At 40.9% G+C, this 21,909-nt stretch overlaps 1 protein-coding gene and 1 long non-coding RNA gene across 2 annotated transcripts in view; both read right to left on the bottom strand.

The window, feature by feature from the left end:
• Nucleotides 1-2,608: 2,608 nt before the first annotated feature.
• On the bottom strand, nucleotides 2,609-7,983 carry LOC133207652 (uncharacterized). The gene is made up of 3 exons (XR_009724108.1): nucleotides 7,355-7,983; nucleotides 6,777-6,900; nucleotides 2,609-2,777 (listed from the first exon to the last, which is right to left on the bottom strand). It is a non-coding gene; the product is annotated as an uncharacterized LOC133207652 (long non-coding RNA).
• Nucleotides 7,984-16,185: 8,202 nt separating this feature from the next.
• DNASE2B (deoxyribonuclease 2 beta) overlaps nucleotides 16,186-21,909 on the bottom strand; it is a 33,328-nt gene continuing 27,604 nt past the window's right edge. Inside the window, exons 4-7 of the mRNA XM_061345208.1 lie at nucleotides 20,754-20,835; nucleotides 19,536-19,697; nucleotides 17,792-17,989; nucleotides 16,186-17,261 (exon numbers count right to left, since the gene is read on the bottom strand). Coding sequence (XP_061201192.1) covers nucleotides 16,906-17,261; nucleotides 17,792-17,989; nucleotides 19,536-19,697; nucleotides 20,754-20,835 — 798 coding nt within the window. The 3' untranslated portion in view covers nucleotides 16,186-16,905. The remainder of the gene's footprint in view (nucleotides 17,262-17,791; nucleotides 17,990-19,535; nucleotides 19,698-20,753; nucleotides 20,836-21,909) is intronic.

The raw sequence follows: 21,909 nt of genomic DNA, 5'->3' as shown, positions 1-21,909 counted from the left end.
GTGGTGTCCCTCAGGGATCAGTGTCGGGACTGATCTTGTTCAACATCTTTGTTGGTGACATGGACAGTGGGATTGAGTGCGCCCTCAGAAAGCCAACTGTATCCAGGACTTCATCAAAAGGAACGTGACCAGCAGGTCGAAGGAGGTGATCCTACCCCTCTGCTCTGCTCTCGTGAGACCTCACTTGGGGTACTGTGTGCAGTTCTCGTGTCCTCAACATAAGAAGGACATGGAACTGTTGGAACAAGTCCAGAGGAGGGCCACGAGGATGATCAGGGGACTGGAGCACCTCCTGTATGAAGATCGGCTGAGAAAGTTGGAGCTGTTCAGCCAGGAGAAGAGAAGGCTGCGTGGAGACCTCATAGCAGCCTTCCAATATCTGAAGGGGGCCTGTAGGGATGCTGGGGATGGACTCTTCATTAGGGACTGTAGTGACAGGATCAAGGGGTAATGGGTTAAAACTTAAACAGGGGAAGTTTAGACTGGATATAAGGAGGAAGTTCTTTATTGTAAGGGTGATGAGGCACTGGAATGGGTTGCCCAGGGAAGTTGTGAATGCTCCATTCCTGGCAGTGGTCAAGGCCAGGTTGGACAGAGCCTTGGGTGGCATGGTTTAGTGTGAGGTGTCCCTGCCCATGGCAGGGGGGTTGGAAGCTGATGATCTTAAGATCCTTTCCAACCCTAACTATTCTATGATTCTATGATTTTAAATTCCAGTGTCTGCTGCATATAAGTGTCCAGTTTTAAAACTGTTTAAAAAATTACTTTGCAGCTGCTCCATGGATGTCGACACAATCTTAACCGTGTAGTTATAACCAACATTACAATAATTTATTCCCACAGGACCTATCAAGATGGCATAGCTGGCCATTATCCTAATCTGGGCAGATCAGCTTGATGAATACTGAATGCTTAATTTACTGCAAGTCCGTCAGCACTTCTGGTTAGTTAGTGCATTAAAACTACTAAATAATGCAATCATTGTCTGTAAGCCAAGAAAAAAAAAAGGAAAGATAGTTTGCTAGAGCTTCAGGTGCCTTGTGCAGAAAGCTGAAATACTTCCCCACATAGAAATTGTATAAAGAATAAAATTGTAATTTGATTCATTTAGACTTTTTGAGCAGTTTATGCAATAGCTACCCATGGCAAAGTACTGAAGAAGCATCTAGTGCTTCCAACACGGTATTCTGATGAACAGATTTTGCTGCTTTTGGAGGTCGCTATCCTTTTCTACAGAATTGTCCTGTCCAGTCAATGGCAACATTTCATCAGCTTTGTGGGTATGTACAAAAACTTGAGTTTCTTGAGGGGTGGGGTCCTCTTTGTAGGAAGTAATGATAGTATCTTTTTGCTGGTGGGGAATTACACATCGCTTGGGCTACCTTAATAAAACATTCCTTCATGTATTGAAGGAGAAAGGGTTTATCCAGCATTAGAATATGACTCACTTCTATCCAGATATTTTTCAGAATATGCCACATTGTTTTTTTATTTATTGACTTGCTGTTATTTTATATTAAGTCATACTTGTGCTGTAGTAGAATATCTTCACTGTAATAAATAGAACTTGGTACAGCAAACAATTTTGCTTTTTTTTCTGCTTGCCCTAAGAATTTTCTCCCCGTTCAAAATCATTGCAATGTAATTTGTAGGTGTTACTATAGAAACAAGGTAACTAATTTGTTACAGAGTAAAATACCTCAAGTGAAACTGTTGTTCCCCTTGCCTATCACTTTTAACTCTATGGTATCAACACACATTATCAACAGTTAAGGGAAAGTATATTGCTGAAATAGACTTCTATTTTAATTCATTTCAGTGTCTGTCTATATTAATCTTCACTCTTAGTAGATACTTTACATTTTAAATTGGGGAAAAATAGGATCATTTTCTACTTGGCATTATTAAGAATTCAGAAGTATTTAAAAATGGCTAATATTAGTTAGTTTACAAATTTGTAAGATAATATTTGCATTAGAAACAAAGTTGCAAAGTGATGCATGATAAGGATTTGTTCCACATTGTTGCCAGAATCTTTGGTAAGGTGAGCTAATTTGAATGATGTGCATTTAAATAGTTAATTGCAGGCTAATATTTCTAGGAAAGAAAAATGTACATCAGTTATCTGATGGAGAACTGTATGAAGAGTAGTGATACAGAAAAGCAATTAAGAGCACATGGAAATGCAATCCTTGTGGATAAATGTGGGGAGTACACTGTAGCAACAGGGATTTTGTCAGTGGAGCAGTATGTCTTGACCTGATGCCGAGACAAAAATTGCAGAACTGGTTAAGCAGAACTATACGGTTGATTTGGGATCTTGAAACCCTTCTTACAGAAGAGACTTTAAAAGCTTAATCTCTTTAGTCCGTCAATTAATCACATAAGAGCTAACTCACCTGGAATTATATAAATAAAGAGAATAATTGTAATAACAGACATCTTCAGTTTAACAGACAAACCTTTAAAGGATGTAGCACTTGAAAGCTGGCTCAAGAGACTTTCTTTTTTAATTAAAAAACCCCCAAACACTAAAACAAACAAAAACCCACCTCAGACTGACTACACTGGAATAAAAAATAAGGAATTAAAAAAAAAAAAAAAATACGCCTTGTTACCTGAAATCTTTAGCTCAAGAAGGTGGATTTTTCCAAAGGAAGTGTTCTGGCTCTTCCAGAAATTATATAGACATCACTTGATCCAGTTGTCACCTGTACCATGCAAAAGGTCAGGCTGGAGAATCAGGGGGCTTTCTTCTCACCTGGAAACCTGTGATGCTATGAAACATCAAAATGGAGAAAAATCCCAAACCTTTAAAATGTTTTATAAGAATTTCAGAATATCTGCCGTAATACTCAAATAGTATGTGGTTAGACACTGAAATGAATGGATTTTTAAAATAATTCAATGTAACAGACATTTTTAGCTCTTTTACATGGTGTTTTTTCATGTTTGTATTGCTAAATTTTGATAAATAATCACTGGAAAATCGCAGTATCTCTTTTATTTGAGGCTACACAGAATCTTTTCCCTCATGAGATTCTGTTTCCTTTCCTCACTGGGTTATCAGAATTTTTAGGACTGATATTTCCATGCTGGGTGTTCACTTTCTGGAGAGCATATTTCTGTATTTGGTAGTGTTCATAACCAACATCAAAAGCAAAATCACTAAAGCCAATAAAAATACACAGTAATGCAAGAAGCAGTTCCAAAATATTAGACAGATCGGTGGCATAATTTTGAGATTTACCAGGAGATTTCCTTCTCTTTTATATATAAACTCTAAGTGGCAGAAATTTTTTTATGTGTTGATAAAATATGAACAAGCTTTTGGATGTTTGTAAGTGCTAATCACAAAACAGCAAAGGTAATGAGCACTGTAAGACACTTAGCTGGCAACATATAATAATCCAGTGTCAGGTAAACTCTTTTTTTCCAGTATGCATATGTAGCTCTTACTAATGAAACTCAAGCAGTACCTAATTACTAGTAACAGAAAATCACTGGCGTTTACCTCCCACATACAGAGTCACACCTTGCCCTCCAGGAAATCCAGAGAGCTTCCCAAGAACTATTCCTAGCTCTGGCCTAGATTTTGGCATCTTACAGCAGAAATTCATCAGAGCAATGATGTCTGGTGCACACAGCTGAACTGATTGGAGAGAAAATCATGAAATCCAGTTTTGAGTTAGACCTTTTAGTAGAGTAAGTCTTTTGTTTGGTCTACAGAGCTCAGCAAGTTTGGTGCTCTACCCAACACAGACTGATGCCAAAAGATATCTCTGCTCCTGAAGTAGTGGAAAGAGGACAGAATCAAAAGCACCAATTCAGTAAAAGTTAGTGTATGAAATGACAGGGAAGAATTAGCTAAGATACTATTTTTTTCGTCTATATTTTCCATTTGATTGTATTTTCCTCCTGCTGGGAAAATACTTTGTTTCCGAAGTTTGTGAGGGATTACCTGTGAAAGGGAAGATACAAATGATTGCCTTTGGCAGGAGAGTTAGGCTAAATGGTTCAAGCCCTATTTTTTTGTTTCACCAGTAGAGTTTCAAATCTGGAAAGAAATTATAGCATTCAGTCTGATATTGGGATCGTATCCACTAGCTGACAATGCATCCTGTTTGCCTCTGCAATCCTACTTCAGATGTAAATGTGCAGTATTAGTGCCAGTACAGGACTCAGGAGACCCGTCCTGTCCTCAGATTCCTTCTTCACAAATACTTCATGGTAACTTCCTGTAAGTCCCTTTGTGCCTTATTCTTCTACAGAATTAGTGTGAAAGCATTTTTGCCTTTTATGGATACATAAGCATAACTTCTATTCTAGAAAGAAGAACAATGGCCCAGCAAATCTCACAGGGAGTCCTCTCCTGGGACTGGAGTTGGAGTTGGAGACCATAGTCACTACTTCTCTGATGTGGTGACTAGAATAGGGAATTTAGCTCTTGATTGCCCAAGCCATTAAATACTGAGAAGGAACAAAGAAGTTCATACTTCTGTACCTGGCAGTGATGCAAGGCAAAGTGGGATGCTGTAGATAGGGTTCATGTCCTAAATTCAAAAAGAGTGATGAAAAATTAGAGGGATTTCATAGAATAGACATAAGGTGTGATGAAAGGATTAAGATGCTCTCCTTCTAGTGTAGGGCTCAAGGATTTCCACCTATTTACCTTATCAAAGAGAAAGTTAATGGAGGCCTTTTACATATCCTTCTATGTGCTAAATATCCATTTCAAAACACATGGCTTACCTTTGGCAGACAAAGATCGAAGACATGCAATCTTAATTTGTAGCTACCCAGAAGTCACCATTGAGGGGGTTACCAAGAATTATGGTAACTTTGCTGATGATATTTATATCAAGATGTGATGTTTCCCCCTTAAAATGATACAATCTAGTTCAAACAGGAACTGGTTCAAGGAAACCTGCTCTCCATTACACAGGACGTCAGACTAGCAGATCACACAGGTCACTTCAGTATTTCTAGTTTGTTAATTAAATAATTTATAAATTCATTTTAATGGCTTCTGTGATTGTTAATGAACAGCATTTTTAATGTTTCATGTTTGACTGCAGCCTTACCTGATCTCAATTATTTCTTACTGTATCTGGGTGGTGGGACTTTGTCATCCTACCAGCACCTCCACCTTCATCCCTAAGGATTGCATCATTATCTTGTTACACCACCTGCAGGGTTGATATTGTTGATACGATGCTAACCACAGAATCATTGAGAGATGGAGCAATGGCATTGCTGGAGATCCCAACAAAACTGCACACAAGGTATTAATCAAGACCAAGTTCTGTTGTACTTTTAAAAACTTAACTAGAATATACTGCTCAGATGATTGTAGTCTCTTTGCAGGTCTCTGCTGAGGATTTTTAGCATGTCCTTCTAGATTTTTTTTTACAACTAAATGTATCCTTTTCTAGGGGTTTATACAGGCTGAGGCTGATATTTAAAATTTTGTTCTCACTTGTTCATTCAGCTGTACTTTGCTTGGTAGTTCTGGGAACAGACTGTCACCCTGACAAGAATGAACCACATCCACTGGCCATGCTGTTGTTTCTCTGTGCATTATGCCAGCTTTGCATGGAAAGCAGCCTGTCCTTAGTACCACCTCATGAGGAAGCAGTCCTTACTTTTGGGGACACAACAATTTGCTTTCCTTTGGGCTCAAGATCTTTCATTTTATTTTGCCTGTTGGCAGATATTAAATAAGGTAATTCTGTTGCTTCAGGCAAGATGTCAGTCTAGTACCCTCATATACTGGTTGTGTTTCTAGGTATTATCCTACTTTAGGAAGAGGCAGGCACTCCACAACTTTCTGCAGTTCAAAACTCTTTGAAAAGTGATTTCCACTCATATTTGCATTCACAAATTGTTTCATTTTTCTTATTTAAAAAAGCAAGCTGCAGAAGATAACCCTCTTCTTTCCTTCTGTTGTCCCACATTTTGTTGCCAGTTAATCTCCTGTTAGCTTCCTGAACCATCTGGCCTTTAAATACTTCTCACGTTTCCAAGAATTTTTAGCAGTCACCACTTAAAACTTCAGTGCTACTGGATATTCCAGTGTATTCTCAAACTGAGCTACTGTGATTTGGAAAAGATGTTTACATATGTATAGTGCTAGCAGAGGACTGTGTAGCAGAAACCAAACTATGTACTTGGGATGAAAAGCATTTCAACAGGTTTTAAGAAAAGCTTTGTTACTAGGTAAAGGCTTAGCATGAAGCCAGGATAATCTTGTGACTAATAATATATTAAAGTAAGAAAAAAATTGTTTAGGGGCAGAACTTGTTACAGTATACCAGAAGGGAACCCGCAGAAGGAAGGAAATGAACTGTTTGAGTCTGTTACTGGTAAATACTATTTATTCCTCCACCCATAGGCATACATCTTACTTGTACCACTACTACACATACTAGACCAAACATGAGAACCATAATGCTTCAGGGAGCTAAACATATAAAACTCCCATGACAGAATGAGCTCTTGGGACAGAGCTGCTAATGAGCAATAAGTAACACCTGAAGACTTACACTTAATAAAAAGGAATAAACCCCAGCAAAACCCCTACCCATTATCTGTAGATTTTGTACACAACGTGAAAGATGTTCCAGTTGTAAAGGATAGCCAAGTCAAAGTTGCACAGGCAAATGTAGTTCTATATTTCCTCATTTTGAAATGCTTTATTGTACATTACTGAATCTCTTCAGTTATAAGTTTTTCTTTATATATAGCATGCTCATACACCCATATACAAGACTTACTAGAATCTTTTTCAGTATTAAGCCATCTGAGACTTAGTGCTATGGGAGTTTGGAATAAAGGAATCCAAATATGTGTTCTGGTAAAAGTGCTTTCTGTTCAGGCCAAGAGTTGTTTTTAATAAGCCTAAAGAAGAAACAAACAAACAAGCAAACCACAAAATGTAGATGTAGTTATGGTGAAGTAAGCTGGGGCATGTAATCCCTGCAATGGAGGCTGATGGCCAAGCTGCGTAGAAAGCCAGTCATTTGGCAGACTCTGGGCATCTGCATTGACAACCTCCTTCTGGGGGTACCCACACCACAAAATCCGAAGCAGTAACAGATACAAACTGTATCAGCAGCCAAAAAAATAGCCTAGGTTATTTTTTTTTCCCTTTAATAACAAAACCATGAGTTAGAACAGAGAATATTGGCAAAAAGCGTCTACATTGTAAAGGCTTGGGCCTTTGAATGAATTAGGTCCAAGACCTTGCCAATTGCATAATTTCCAGTTGTAATTATGAGATATTGCTGCCAGAAAAGCTGACTTTCCTTTTGAAAGCCCAGTCCTGGGAAGGTACTGGAAAACCAAGACTCACCTTCAGTATTTCTGACCATCCTTTAACAGTTTCTTCTGATGGCGCAACACTGGTTACATAATTGCTTTGCTAGAGAGCTTTTGAAAACTGGTCTCTCAAGCTTAGAAAATCTGCGTGAAGAAAGTAATAGTTATCATTCAGACTTGACGCCAGACTCTAATTACTACTTCAAACGCAAGAACACAGCATCAACAGGATTTGTTTTAATCTCTTTGGGACACTGCGGTAGCCACACCTACATCCTCAGAAGAAACTTACTTCTCTTTTCCTGAATACTTTGCACAAACACGTATTGCTGTGTGCAGTGCATTTGTGACTTTGTCCAGAGTTCAGCTTTTCGAGTTTTTTACTCGGCTGATCTCATTGTCATGCTTCATACAATACTCATTTAAATTACACTAAGTTACTTCAGATGCTGTTACCCTTAAAAATTTCCCTTGCTTAGGAAAGATACTGTGCTGATGATATACGTGGTAAGGGCCATGAAGCTACTTGGTTTCACTGTGCCCTTGCCACATGGGTTTAACTAATCTAATCAACTTGGTTGTGCTCAGTAGCACTATGTTGTAGGGTGTCACTTGATCCCACGATGTGCTGGGCTCATATATCCAGCCAAGATGGGGGCCAGGAAAAGATTAGTTGCTTATCTGCAATGCTGTGTTTCATCTTTATTGCACTACCTGTCTAGCTGTCAGTCATTTTAGCTAAGCCCACAGATAGCATTATTATATGATTTTCAAAGAAGCCAAACCACACACCTCATTCCTCATTTCTTAAACTGATTGTATACACACTGATTGTTAAAAATGAGGCCACTAGACACCAAAGGAATTTAGCGCTAAAGAATACTGTGTTTTATTGAAGAAAATATTGAAACCCTAAATTCTCTGTTCCTGCAAGATCCTGAGCAGGGCTCACTCTCTCAAAAAAAAACAAAACCCCACAACCCAAGTCCCCAGTTGTATCTTTTGACATAACATGAGATCTGACTTGCAAAAAGCACAGGTTTTGAATTTTTCCTATAGCTTTCCAGTAGAGGCACAGGCTTCCTTAAGTTTAATGTACAGAAAATATGTGTGAACTTGTATTTTGTGGCTTTCTTCAAGGTTGCCCATAGACCTCTCTACACCCAGGGACTGCAAATCACTGCCACGTAGTACACAGGCATATTAGCACAGTAAACACATTTCTTTTAAAGGGGCTTTTCTGAAAACGTTTGTAATTTTCTTCTTGACGTGACCTGCAGTGCACCAGTGGTGCGGATCCCATATGGGATATAATTTGAAATTACTGAGGAAGCCTTCATTGGGGAAGAACATTTTCCCAAAACACCTACCATGGTTTGGAGTTTGGTTTATTTGGAAGAGTCTGTGCTGTCAGACTGATCTTGCTGATCGGTTAGGAAGAACAGAGGGGGGCTTTTCTTTAAGGAGCTAAAATAGGACTCTGAGGAGCTGGGTGTTTGTGGGGCAGATGGCTTTTACCCTTAAAAACAACCTCTCAACGTACCTTATGTACATTGTCATACAGTGACTTGATAGTGTGTTTTATTATGCAATCTGAGGACTGGAAGAAGCATAAGGAGTCATCCAAAGGGAAGAGAGGGGAAACTACTAATGCTGTTAGCAGAATTTCTACTTTGCAGTACCAAAGCAAGACCTGCAGAGATGCTTGGGAATGAGTTCCCTCATCTTCGCTTTCACATGTTGGTTTTTCACAGCATTTAGCAGGCAGAGTGCACCCAGGACATGTTCTTAGTCCCGAGAAAGATCTTGAATCTCCCTGGAGAAGACAGTAACACAAGACAGGACTGGGGAGATGCAGCATTCAGTCTTCATTCTGCCACAGACAGGCTTCAAAAGAACACCTTAAATGACTGAGATGTAAAATAACACCTATATAAGGGATATAACTTCTTCCTTATTTGAGCACTGAAAATAAAGCCATGAACAGCAAAAGAGACAGAGTTCACCATGAGAAGGTTCCTCTCTGCCCACCTCCTGCATGGCCCTGCTTCAGAGAGGTTCTTGTGCCAAAGAAACTGCCCACACATGTAGCTGCTCTGATGTCCATCCTAACAGCCACCCTGGAGCACCAGGGACAAGGCTGTGGCCAAGCCAAGGAGGTGAAACTCCTGCTGGGGACATTTTGACAGTGTTGGGACTACACTACCATCCTCTAAATACAGTTTGTGTCATAGACCACGAAAGGTTCTGATTTTATCCTTCAGGTTTTAGGGGTGATTCCCATGTCTTTGAAGTTCTGATCCCACTGAAGATGAAGGCAAATTCCCACTGAAGATGAAGGCAAATTTCCACTGATATTAATGGGGTTAGGATGTGTCCTTGTCTCTATTTTTGCTGTTGTTTCCTTTGTTGCAGAAGACCTATTCCTTTATTAAAGCTTTGCCTGGAGGGGGGAACAAAAGCCAGGTTACTAAATTAATTATGAAATATTTACATTTCTGAAGCCAACCCCTTATGCCTAGCTCCTCCTCTGATATTAAGATGACAGTTTTTATAGAGCTACAGCTTCTATACTGCCATTACTCCTCTGTGGGATCCAAGACCTGGAGGTGACAAAACAGCAGGCCACCATGAGCCAAGTGACAGTAAGTAGTATTTAGGAATGCTTGCTGATTTTGACTCAGTGCAGTGAGGAACAACTATGTTAGACTGGTGATGATTTGCTTAGTGCTGCATCAGAGATGAAACCAAAAATAGTATAAAACTGGGGAGGTTTCTAAACTAAGCTTGATTTTTACCTAAGAATAAAAGGCTTTATGTTGCAGGTATGTCTGTAGTAATAATCTCAAGAGCAAACTGTTAAAGGCACCAATTTGCTTAGCACTGTTTATGTTTGTTCTTTTGTATCTGTACTTACTTTTTTTGCCTCCAGTTCTCTCAATGCCACAAGAATGAATGAAGCTAGCTTTAGCGTCATCATTTGTAGTGAAATGATCTGCAGTTACGCTTGTGGATATTTTGCATGTCTCTTTTCCATTGTATTTTTGTATTGACTTTAAACCTTAATAGTAGCTCCCTTTTTGAAAAGCTAATGTTCAAATATGTGTGGTTCAAACTAGTTAGCTTAGCTTACAAATTTCTCCCACCTACTTTTACATAGTAAATGCTTTTGACTTTAGTTTGCTCCACCTCTTGTAGGCTTGTACATAGGCATGTAGTGACTTTCTCGTCAGGTGCTGGTTTGTTGGGGTTTTCTAATACTTGACTAAGCCACTTAGGCCTTTCATTTTTATCTCTCTGAGGCATAGCCTATGGAGACTATATCTGTAACATGGATTAATATTAAATAATTATCATAGTAAATGAAACATCCTATTAACTGTAGTTCTGCACAGTTAACTCCTAATGGTTCTCTGTCACCAAACTGCAGGTCTCTTTCCTTCCTGGTGTTGCCCATCCTAATGCTCCTTTTGCTCTTCCCTTGCTTTTTTCTTCTCACTCGCATTCAGATGTGTTGTTCCCTCTTCTCCATTTCTCCTGCTCCAGTTCTGTCTTTGCTCCTGTTTCTCTGGTTCTTCAAGTCTTGTGGCGATAAAAAGGCAGGTTGGTGGGCAGCTAGGAGCACAACTGTACTAATTGTCTCTAATTGCTGTGCAGCATTTCTTCAATGGTCTTCCTTTGCAAAATGTCCCACGCAAAATTATCAGTCCCCTCATTCTCACCTTGACGTACATGAAATAAAACAAGAGAGGAAAAGGTGCAGATTCCATTTTGCACAATGCCTAGGATTTACATGGTCAGTATGTGAAATGAAGCCACTGACAGCAGGGAAGGAAACTTCCTGAAATGGGCATTTTGAATTCTCAGCATGAAGTGGTGGACAGTGGTGATGGGCATACTCATCCCAGTGCAAAAATACTTGTTTAGATTGCACTACAGCAAGAGAAACACTGATTATTGTCTGACAGACACTTAGCCCAAAAACGAAACCTGGAAAAAGGCACAAAACAGCCTTGGACCTAAATACTCCCACACTTTACAAAGCCAGAAGTAAGGAACAAAAAGAAAACACTTACTGATAATGGTTTTTAGTGACTTTTTGGCAGGTTTTGGAATGCAATGGGAAAACCCTTTACTGCTGTAATACGACATGTTTAATTGCGGGCACTAATACATGTGAAGACAGATTTTGGGGTTATTGTATGATGATGCACAACTGTGTAGCTAATTTGCATACAAAATTTCTATGATTAATAAATTAGGCAACGCTAGTACAAGTGTACTACAGCGAACTGCTTGTAGCAATTGTCAGCACTCGAGCAGGCAACATCAAATAACACGCTCTGCTCCAGCAGAGCTCTGAATATCTGAGTATTGGTTTTCAGTTCCTAGACTGCAGTGATCAGAGGAGGGGAAGAATGTTCCTTCCTTTTATCCCTCTTACAGCAGAATCAGAGTACTCACCAGAATACCTTGTGTAGAAATGGCAAACAAACTCAACTGATAAAAAATAAAATCAGGAGGATTTACTGAAAATCATTCCAATGGAATTGTAACGCAGCTGTTTATAAAAAGCAAGATACAGTTTTTCCAAGTCCTAATGTTCTGTATTCAATAGTTTGAGTAAAATGAACGTATCAAATATGCATAGAATAGCATACTCAATACTGGGATAAATCACTTAAAAGCATGAAGATAAGTATACAATGAACATATTATGAGCTAGCATCTGCCCAAGGCAAAGATCTGAAAGTGCTACAACTGAATTCTGAGTTTATGTGCAGCTTCTGTTACTGTATTTGCACCAAATTCATGAGGATTATGAGAAAATTCAGCAAATGAAGCCTTTAAACTGTTATCTCCAATGTCAGTAGAGATGTGTCAGATATGGCTAAAATACTTAGGCTGTCAGGGTATCTAGGAAACACTGATATTGATATCCTAGCTTCACATTTCAGATCAGGCTGTCATCCTTGTGCTATGAAGAATTTATTCCATGCTAAATGAGGGTTTTACCCATGCTTTGCCTAGCGTGTATTTGTGTTCATCCCCACTCCCATCTTTAAACCCCTGTCTTTAAGAAATCTCTTGTGAAATTAAATTGGCACATCATATTCCTGCATCACACTCTGAGCACAGTTAGGCTTTGGGTTACGGTGAGCTTTCAGAAGACACTGCCAGCACCACTCTGTGTCCCGAACATTTTACCCAGGGCATAGGCAGCTCATATGCTCTGAAGCAATTACTATGCTAAGTGCCCAGTGATGTATCTTCCCAGAGACTGAAAATAAAGGTATAAAAGAGATCCACATAATGATTTATGGGTGTTAACATATGGGCGTATGTTTCTCTGGGGATAATTAGGTGACTATGCTAATAACAGCAAGGATGCTTTGATACATTAAAACAAATTCTCACAGTGATGTTCCTGAGTGTTTCATTACTGTCAGGACTGTATATATTTAAACAGGAGAGAGAGATGAGAGAGGCCCGTATGTGTTCGCAAAAATAACCCTCTCCCTTCATGCCGCAGGCAAGCAGAGGAAGCCCTGTTTGACACAGGCGGTTGCATTAGGTGTGTTCACTGCAAGCTTCCCATTGTGGAACAGAAAACTACACACAGTGTGCTGAGAGGGGAGTGGGGCTGTGGTCTGTAAGGATGGCTGGAAGAATGGGCGCTACTGACAGTGAATCAGTCAAAACCTGTTGGGCTTTGAAGGACTTGTGTACTTCTAAAAGTGCAATCTAGCACACTCTGGAGCAGACTTCATTCAGACGTACACCTGCAGAGCTCCGTGACAGCTCCGAGTGCCAGGCTCCATGCCTTGGAGAAGGAAAGGTTCCAGCTCAGTCAGAGAAGTTACTCTCAGAGCTTCCCTGGACTTGCTGGTGGGCAGCTGGCATGGAGCCCCACGTGTCCTTGAGAAATTCTCCAGTCTGTTGCTCACCGCTCTCACCATGACGGCTCTCTAGATTTTCAGTCATTGTGGAGATACCAGAACCAATCCCACCTTAAATGCTGCCTGTTGAAGTGGGCTCAGATTGCAAAGCCTCTGACTGTTTTGCAGTATTGTAACTGCTCTGGAGTTAAACTTTACACAGTGCAAGTTCTTACGCCTTCAAATTTTATCTTTTTTTTCCTTTTTTTTAGCTTTTCCTCCAGGGAGGCCATGTCTGAGCCTCTGATCTCTTGCATTAAGTCTGTGTAAAATTGCACTGTTGCAACACAGCAAACCGCTACCCTAACGATCCACAATTCCCAGTGTTACAGAAGCATCCTCGGGGATACAGGGGTTTATAGAACAATCATTGGCAGGGGTTTTGAGCAGTGACAGGAGACAGGGTTCTGCCCTCTCTCTGGGGTAACAGTGGCTGTGCTGAGGGTAGGAGGCTCCCAGTGGGTGAGTGAGTGGCAGGCATGTATTTCGAGAGGCTGTATTTGCATTTCCTGCCTCTTGCGAGCTTGTCGGGCCTGCTGGGACGGAGTCTCGGCTTGTGGAAGTGATTACAAGGCAATTTATACCAAACAACAATCCCTACTGTTGTGCTTGTTACAAACTTGGCTGCAGTACAGTAATGTTTAGTAGATTAATAATGTCTGCCTTGGCCTCTCCTACTGCCTCAGCAAACAATTTTCATGTATAATACGTGCTCTCATTTAGTCTATCTAGAACACAGCCCAAGGGTCAAATAGCCATACCTGCACACTGACGAGGAGAGACTCTGGGTCTCCAGATGAGAGACCAGCTTTATCCCCTCTCCATACCAGGGTCCAAGAAGACTTCTGCTTTTGCAGAATCAGCTCTGCTGGGCAGGTCCCCCTGAAATCACAGAGCGGTGCCACATGTCCCCTTTTGCAGAAGAGGGTCTGTCCAGTCAAAAGGGTCACCATGGGCAGCAAAGGCAGCACAGAGGCACTGGGACAGGCAGATACTCCTTGAGCATAGGGCATTTTAAAAAAGAACAGCCATTTTTTAAATTAAAACCTACATATATATATATATATATAAAATACGCAAAAATTAGTATTTCACACCCACAATTGATCACAGTGCCTGCTGTGAAGGCGTACAAGGTTGAGTAAGTGGTGTCTGGTCTTGCCTTTGCACAGTAAGCCCAAAAGTTACAAACCCTCTGTATGGCTTACCTTGTCAATTCTCAGTCTCTTGCGGGAAACAGTGAGTCTGCCATGTTACGTAATGTGTGTAGCAGGAATGCCAGGATATGCAAATATAGGAGTTACACAATGAAAGCAAAACTAAATTAAAGCTGTTTACAGTCAAAAAACAAAAAAAAAAAAAGAGAGAACTGGCACTGCAGCCTTTTTATTGCTACACCACTGAAGTAAGTGTGTACTGTCCATTACACAGCCACAACCTGGCTATTTAGGTGCTTGTAATGTATGGTACAACTGTTTCCCTCCCTCTTTCCACTGCTGTTTATGCCTTCTCAGCAACAGCTAAAATGGAGGCTACCAGTCTTGGGTACAATGAAAGGGGAATGCTGTAAGTAGCCTTAAGTTTATGACAGCTCTCATTTGATCGAATTATTAAGAATAGCAATCATGTAAAGTCTAAGGACTGTTGGCTTCTAGCCTGGGGAGCAGAGCTGTGGCAACACTGTTGTGACAGCTGGTTGATGGAGACTCTTTGCTATTGAACTCGGTGACCCAAACACTGAGGCTGAGCATCTACCATAAGAGATACAGGTTGTGTCACAGGTGCAGGTGCCCTCAGGTGCCCCATGGTGAACCTCAGCAGCACTGTCTCCAGTCGAGGATTTCTTGCCATTCCCGTACACCGAGGTCACATGTCTGCAAAGCCATGGGTAAGATACAAGAGTTCAGACCGGTAGGTCGGGTTAGTGCCTGCCAAGAAAAGAGGTGGGCACAAGAAAGGAATTTCATCTTGGCTTATCTGAGTGATGCCTTACCAACCCAGTGCTCAGTGCTCGCTGTCACTGGCAGTTTTCACTGCCACAAATAGGTGTGTTGCTTGACCACAGCTAGGAAAAGAATGAAAAGTGTACATACAAAACAACTTGACAAGCATCAGAGAAAAAAACATTACCAAGCAAATTATTTATCAAATGTTACTTGGTCATATGCAGGAAAAAGAGCTGGTTTGTGAAGAATATCCAAGCTCCCTAGGTTATTTTCACTGAGCTATGAGAGCTGCGTTTGCCTTTGATTCAGATGACTAAATATGAAATCTGTTCTCCTCGTTAAGCACATACATTAAGGCCACATACATTATTTTTATTTCCTCAAGAAGTATGCACAGATGTTTTCTGAAAATGATTTGTTTGCTACTTTGTACACTTTGTGGTTTGGTTGATGTTTTCAGGGTGGAAAGGGAACAAAATCTCCAGTGCCAGCTTGTGGTTGTGGGGCATTTCTTGTTATCTACTTCCTTCTAAGACACTGTTGTGGAGAATCAGTGATATGAGCTATGAACACAGTAAACAGGAAATACTGGTAGGACGGCCAGCTCTTGAGACTGGAGTTTTTGTTAGCAATTCAGGGAGAAAAAAATACAAGTGAGATATAACCCTATAAATGTATTTAGAATTATACTAAATACAGATACACCTTTGAAATTTGAACCCAAAAGTGTACCAGGATTAGCTTTGTCTTCGTAGCAAGTACATGTAAATTTCAGCTCCTAAGGCTGAGACTGAAGGGGCTGAAAACTAACAGCCATTAACTTTTGCTGTAGTGGGAAAATGTAGATGAAATAACATCTTCCTTCTAATATTTTCTGTTCTTTTATTTTTATTTTTTTCCTAATTATCCTTTTTTTCCCTTTGGCAGCCATAAAACTTTGTAACCAAGCACAAATCACTATAAAAATGGAAGAGGGAGGCTGTAAACAGACCATTTTCACTCTTAATTTATTTTGCTTACTCATATTTTGGACATCTTTATTTGTTTATAGGATTGCTGTACATGAATAAAAGCACTATAAATGCTCCCAAGCTATTGGTTACAAATGATTTAAAGCTCATTTCTCCTCTAAAAATTAATCATGTAAAAATGAAGCCTTCCTGTCCACAAACTCATCTCCCTGCCTGTATCCAAGTCTGTCAGCTCTTTAAGAGTCAGCTCAAACTGAGCAGAAGTGCTGTGCCTGATCTCAGCAGTGCCTGGAATATGGGGCGATTCTGAAGCATTCTCGGATACTCTTCTCTTGTTAACTGCCCATCCCTGACAACCTAGTGCGTGAGACAGGTTCCTGTTGTACCTCCCATCCCATATCCATCATCACCCACAAGTTCCCCTGGGGACGCCTGTGCATGGCTGCTCATAGCGATGTGCTTTGGTGCATGCTTGTATGGCAGTGTCCCAGCCCAGTGCTGATGGCAGGAGGAGCTGGGGACAGCACAGAGTGTGCTGCTGGTGCAGCACCCAGAGAAAACCAGCCATACTTTACCTGCAAACTGACTGCTTTTACAGCTAACAAGGTGAAGGCCCAACACACCTGGCAACTCACAGGGCCATTTTTCAGAGAAGGACATACTTTAAGGGAGACATTTCCTACACCTTCTATGTAATGAGGGGCTGTGCTGTTTGGGAGGAATGGTTTGTTATATCACTGGAGAAGCACCAGGGCAACTGTCATAGTGGATTATCAGATGCCTGAAGGCTTTGTAGATGTGCTCGTTCTGCATACAGATGAACCCACCACTTCTCCAAGCTTGCTCAGCAGTCCGGTTTAAGTCTCCAATGCAGGTCCACTGATCTTTGTATTCCCTTGAAACAGCCCATTTAGAATGATCATTAATGGAATAAAAGGTGAAATTCAATGGCATCCCTATTAGGTTTATGTTGTAGACATGATAGTCAAGAGAGCAATTTGAGGGAAGTTTTTGGCCAGAATGCTGCCAGAATTCAGCCAACAAATCAGTCTTCAGCTCCTGAGCCATCCAGGCCACGTAGATATCTGTGGAATAACACATGGAAATTAGTCTTTCCTGTTCCTTTGTTTAAGAGGGGACTGAAAAGTGTCACCTAAATTGGCCTGGTTTGCATAAAGTGAGCTAGAGGGGATTTCGCCCCCTCCCCTTATTTTGACTTTAGTTTCACAAATTCATTTCTACTTTTTCTCCTCATCCTGGAAAAGCTGTTACAAACAATCAGCGGCAAAAAGAAGGAAAAAATAATAATCAAGCCTTCTTCGTAACAAGAAGCAGGTGATCAAACCCCTCTGTTGTTATTACTGAATAAGAGGAAATAAGTTTTCTGAAAACCCATTGTTGAATACCTTAAGGCATTTGAAGGACCAGGGAGCTTTTTGCTTTGTGGGCCTGAGAGCATATCATGATGGGACACAATTCCTTGCCCTTTATTACATTTATTTCTGAAGCTGAAGGGTTTTTTCCCCTCAAAGACAATACTAATTGACAAAGAACGCATTAATTGCTTATTTCTCAATTAAGAATGCATGATAGGTAGAGCAACAGGTTCTCTTACCGTCTATGAACAAATGTGACTTTGCAAAGTGGAGAAAGGTTTCCCCCTGAGCTGACTGGAGCTTGGAGAGGTGGCGCAAGGGGGCAGAGGGCAGCCTGGACCCTGCACAGAGTTTCTGCAGATTTGGGAGATCAGCTTGAAAGATGTTAGGGATGGAGCAGCTGTAGATTCCTGGATTATAACTCAGCATCTGTTGGTCTAAGAAAAACCCAAATAAATAAACACTTGTAGAGTTAAATGGGTTAAAGCGAAGCAATCAAGAGAGTAAAGTTCTGCCTTGGAAAGGAAACCTAAATCCTTCTTAATCTTCACAGCCTGTCTCTGGGAAGAGGTCAAGTATCAAAGTATCTTGGTTCAGCCACCAAAGTCACACCGATTGCTTTCTATTCTGACTGGCCCTGCAGCACGTAGACTGTCTGGGGGAGTACACTCAGGTTTTTCCACTTACACCTCATTATTCTGAGCAGAACTGTTAACTGTGGATCTCTGTCCACTGCCACCTCCACCCAGGCTCATCTTCCAACCTCTGAGCGATCACAAAAAGCTCAGAGGGCATGAGCAAATCCAAGCCTGCCCATATTTACAGGAGTAGTTTGTAGTCAGTTTGTTGCCAAGCCACATGCAAACAGAAGAGCTGCCAGATGGTCTAGTCTGGTTTTAGGGAGAACAGAGCTTGATTTTCAGCATCTGGATTGAATTCACAGAAGAAATGTACTTTTCTGTACAGCGCTCAGTTTAACTGTAGAACGTCCTTGTCATGGATGTCATAAAGGGCAAGGGAACAAATGGGCTCATTAGATGAGTTCATGGAAGACCAGTAAAAACTTTCCAGTCCTTCTGGCTCAAGAAATCCCTGAACCACAGATTGCCAGAAGCTGGGAGGATGGAGCAGGAAAATCACTAGTGTTTGCATCTCATTTTCTTGTCCTCTTTCCATAAACACATGCATAGATGCACTTCCACAAACAGGAAGCTGGTTTTGATAGCTCTGAGGTGTGGCCAGCCTGGCAATTTGCACAGTGTACATGTTTCATTAATATCATTTGAGGTTTGTAACTGAGAAAAGAGTGAGAAACAGTGTGAAAAGCATTAAGGAACATGCCAGTATGACCTTTTGTAATGCCTTTTGATACTCCCTTTTAAGGATTTCAGTATCAGAGACCATTATCAGATTGTTCTGAATTTTACAGGTATGAATTTGGGGGTTTGTGTTTGTTGGCTTTTTATATATATTTTTTGTTGTTGTTGTTGTTTTAATTATTTATTTTTACTATTGGTATTTTATGTGGCAAAAAGTAGCTGGAGAAATCTTGGGTGATATTTGTTCCATATTCATAACTCCTGACATGTGAAGCCTCCAGCTCAAGCAGTGGTTGCATGACATTCTTAGAACCGCAGACAGTTGCAGCTGAACGAGCTATTACAGTTCAAAGTGATTTATCATCCTACTTTATATTTCCCAAGTATTTTGTGTGTGTGGACTGAGTTTATCCTCAATAAGCATCTGTGACTATTATTACCCCAATAGTTCCATGGGGAGATGGAGTCAGAGTGAAAGAGTGAATTTCCCACATGCACAGAGGAAATCATTAGATAAACATGACTGAAGCCAAGAGCACTGTTTGTAAGGGCCCACTTTGGTTTCCCAATCTGACCATGAAGGACAAGAACAAGCAATTTTTGAGGCAAAGCCTCAGAGAGGTGTGGTGGGACAAAGGGTTTCTCAGGAGGAAGCTTTTCAGACCTATTTGAGTGAACTGGTCATATCTGAAGGTTATACAGATGGCCGTCTGTCCATAGATCTCCCCAGTAGCTGGATACCCATAACCATCCTCAGGGATGGGAGGGAACAGGGGCACACTGTGAATCACCCAGAATCCTTGTGATTTGTCCAAGAGCAGAAATCCTGCCAAAAAAAACAAAGTTATTGCAAATGAGTTAAGGAGGAAAAGGCCCTGAGACAACAGAGCTGTGTACTATTTCGGATTTGCTCCTGCAGAGACCATACCTCAGTGCGTTTATGTCTACAGTAAATTGGCTCTGGATTAATGGATTAAAGGAGACACTAATAATGTATTAAAATTACATTAATTCTCTCTTACGTAGCCAAACTCAAACTATCACCATTTTCCTTTTGAAAAAGGAATCTTTTAAAAACCCTTCTCTTTCTCTGCTTAAAATTTTGTCTTCAAAAAGTCCATTGATTTAGTGGCTGTGACCCTTTCACCACTGCTCATTTTCCTTCCCTTCATAGATTCACTGCATAAGGGGAAAGAGACTCCATCAACACTATATCATCCTTTCTAGACCAAATCCTCTTCCACAGGGCAATAGTAGAGAGATGGGCTATGCCTCCCCTGCAGCAGGGTGCTCTGGGAAGAAGCGCAGCTTCTGAGGTGTCCCCACTGTTGCAACCTGAACATACAGCCCTGCAAAATGTGTTCATCCCGGAGCCAGGCTGGGCAAACCCCATCTGCTTCCTCAAGGGAACAATTGGACCTCCACTAAAGTTTATGCTTATTAGACTTGCTTTACTTACACTGCATACTTTAGTGGCAGCAGTTTTTTGACCCAGAGAGAGAAAGTGTGGAGGGGTGTCCTGGGTTTGGCTTAAACCACAACAAAGGAATTATATTCAGGGTGCCTTTCCCTTTACACCTTGTACTGCTGTTGCCATTAGGCTCAGGACAGTGTGGTTTGTACTCACTGAGAGGAGCTATATGAGTTTCAGCTCTTGAAAACAAAGGGTCTGTAAACCCTCAATTTTTCAACGCAGCACAGGCCTAACAAAACCAAAACAGAAGCCACAGCCTGTATAACTATGTAACAAACCACACATGCAAATCGTTTTCCAGTTTTGCTATAGGCAGAAATTTTAGATATGCAGATAGACAAACAGACAAGTAGATGTTATCCACAGCTTTAGAAAGGAGAAAATAATAGCTTGGGACTCTCCCTGTACCTTTGGTATGTCCTCTTTTCCACCTATCAGAGTCTGATTGAGGGACCTCATCGTTGTATATCGCATATGCAATGCCATTCTTCTGCAGGAAAACACACATTTCTGAAACATGACACTGAGTAAAAGGAAGGCTTTTAAGTGAACATCTGCTGGGAACAGAAGAATGAATTCAGGACTTGTCTGTGTGAACATTGTGAGCCTGATCTTTCTCCCAGTTCAGCTGACACAGTCTCTGCAGAAGTTAGAGTAAAATAAACCTGAAGACTCAGCATGAGGGTCCCAGTTAATGTAAGTTGGAAGTTCTCTCAGTCGTTGCAGCAGATCTGCCTCAAGAGGTCAGTTAGGCTCACTAAGACAATTTAAATGGGATTATTTGGCACTTACTCACAAAGAAGTTCCCACCCTTTTTTTTGTGCCTCTCTGATTTAGCAACCAGATTTGGTGAAAGTGCTTGCCAAGGAACAACAGACTGACAAGTGCTCGTATGAAAGACAAGCAACTACTGCTTTTTGCAAAATACTGGCATACAGCCACACCTCATTCCCCCTGAATGGAGAACTTCAGAGGAGTTGGGACACGCTCCCCCTCCTGATGTACTTTGTGAACAGTTTATTACAAGTATAGCGAGGTCTGGAACAGGACAGTTGACTGGTTTGCCAGTATTTGGCTGACATCTGGGAGTCTCTTCTACATATAAATTCATGACACACTACCACTAACCCACAGCAGATACGCAAAGACACACCCAGCTCCAAAGAGTACTATGTAGGTGGTAAAAAAATAACTATAGGCAGATCTTGTTGTATTTTGCAATCGCTTCACACAAATATAAATGAGGTGTCTGACTGTGAGTGTAAAAGAAAGCAAAGGCCTAACAAGCAGCCTATCACTGCTGAAGCATCATAGTGGTTCAGGGGGAAAATCAAAACCCAGACTTGTGACAGAGCATGAAACACGTACATGGGAGGGCCTAGGACAAGTGTAACAGTCACCACTGGCCCTGGTCTGAGTTCACAGCCAGCTCACAGCTCAGATGTTGCTCAGTGTGGATTGTAGAGAAGCAGCCAAGGGGACTATGCACCGATGCTAATTTTTTTGATGGGCAACACTTTGACCAGAAATTAGAAGTCTGAGAACAATTTCTAATTGCAGCCAA

This window comes from Neopsephotus bourkii, unplaced genomic scaffold (genome assembly GCF_033783945.1).
Source record: "Neopsephotus bourkii isolate Nb327-2 ecotype Australia unplaced genomic scaffold, CSIRO-AGI_Nbou_v1 NB_234, whole genome shotgun sequence".
Lineage (NCBI taxonomy): Eukaryota > Metazoa > Chordata > Aves > Psittaciformes > Psittacidae > Neopsephotus > Neopsephotus bourkii.
The sequence above is the reverse complement of the archived record's forward strand: the minus strand, read 5'-3'. Positions and strand labels throughout refer to the sequence as shown.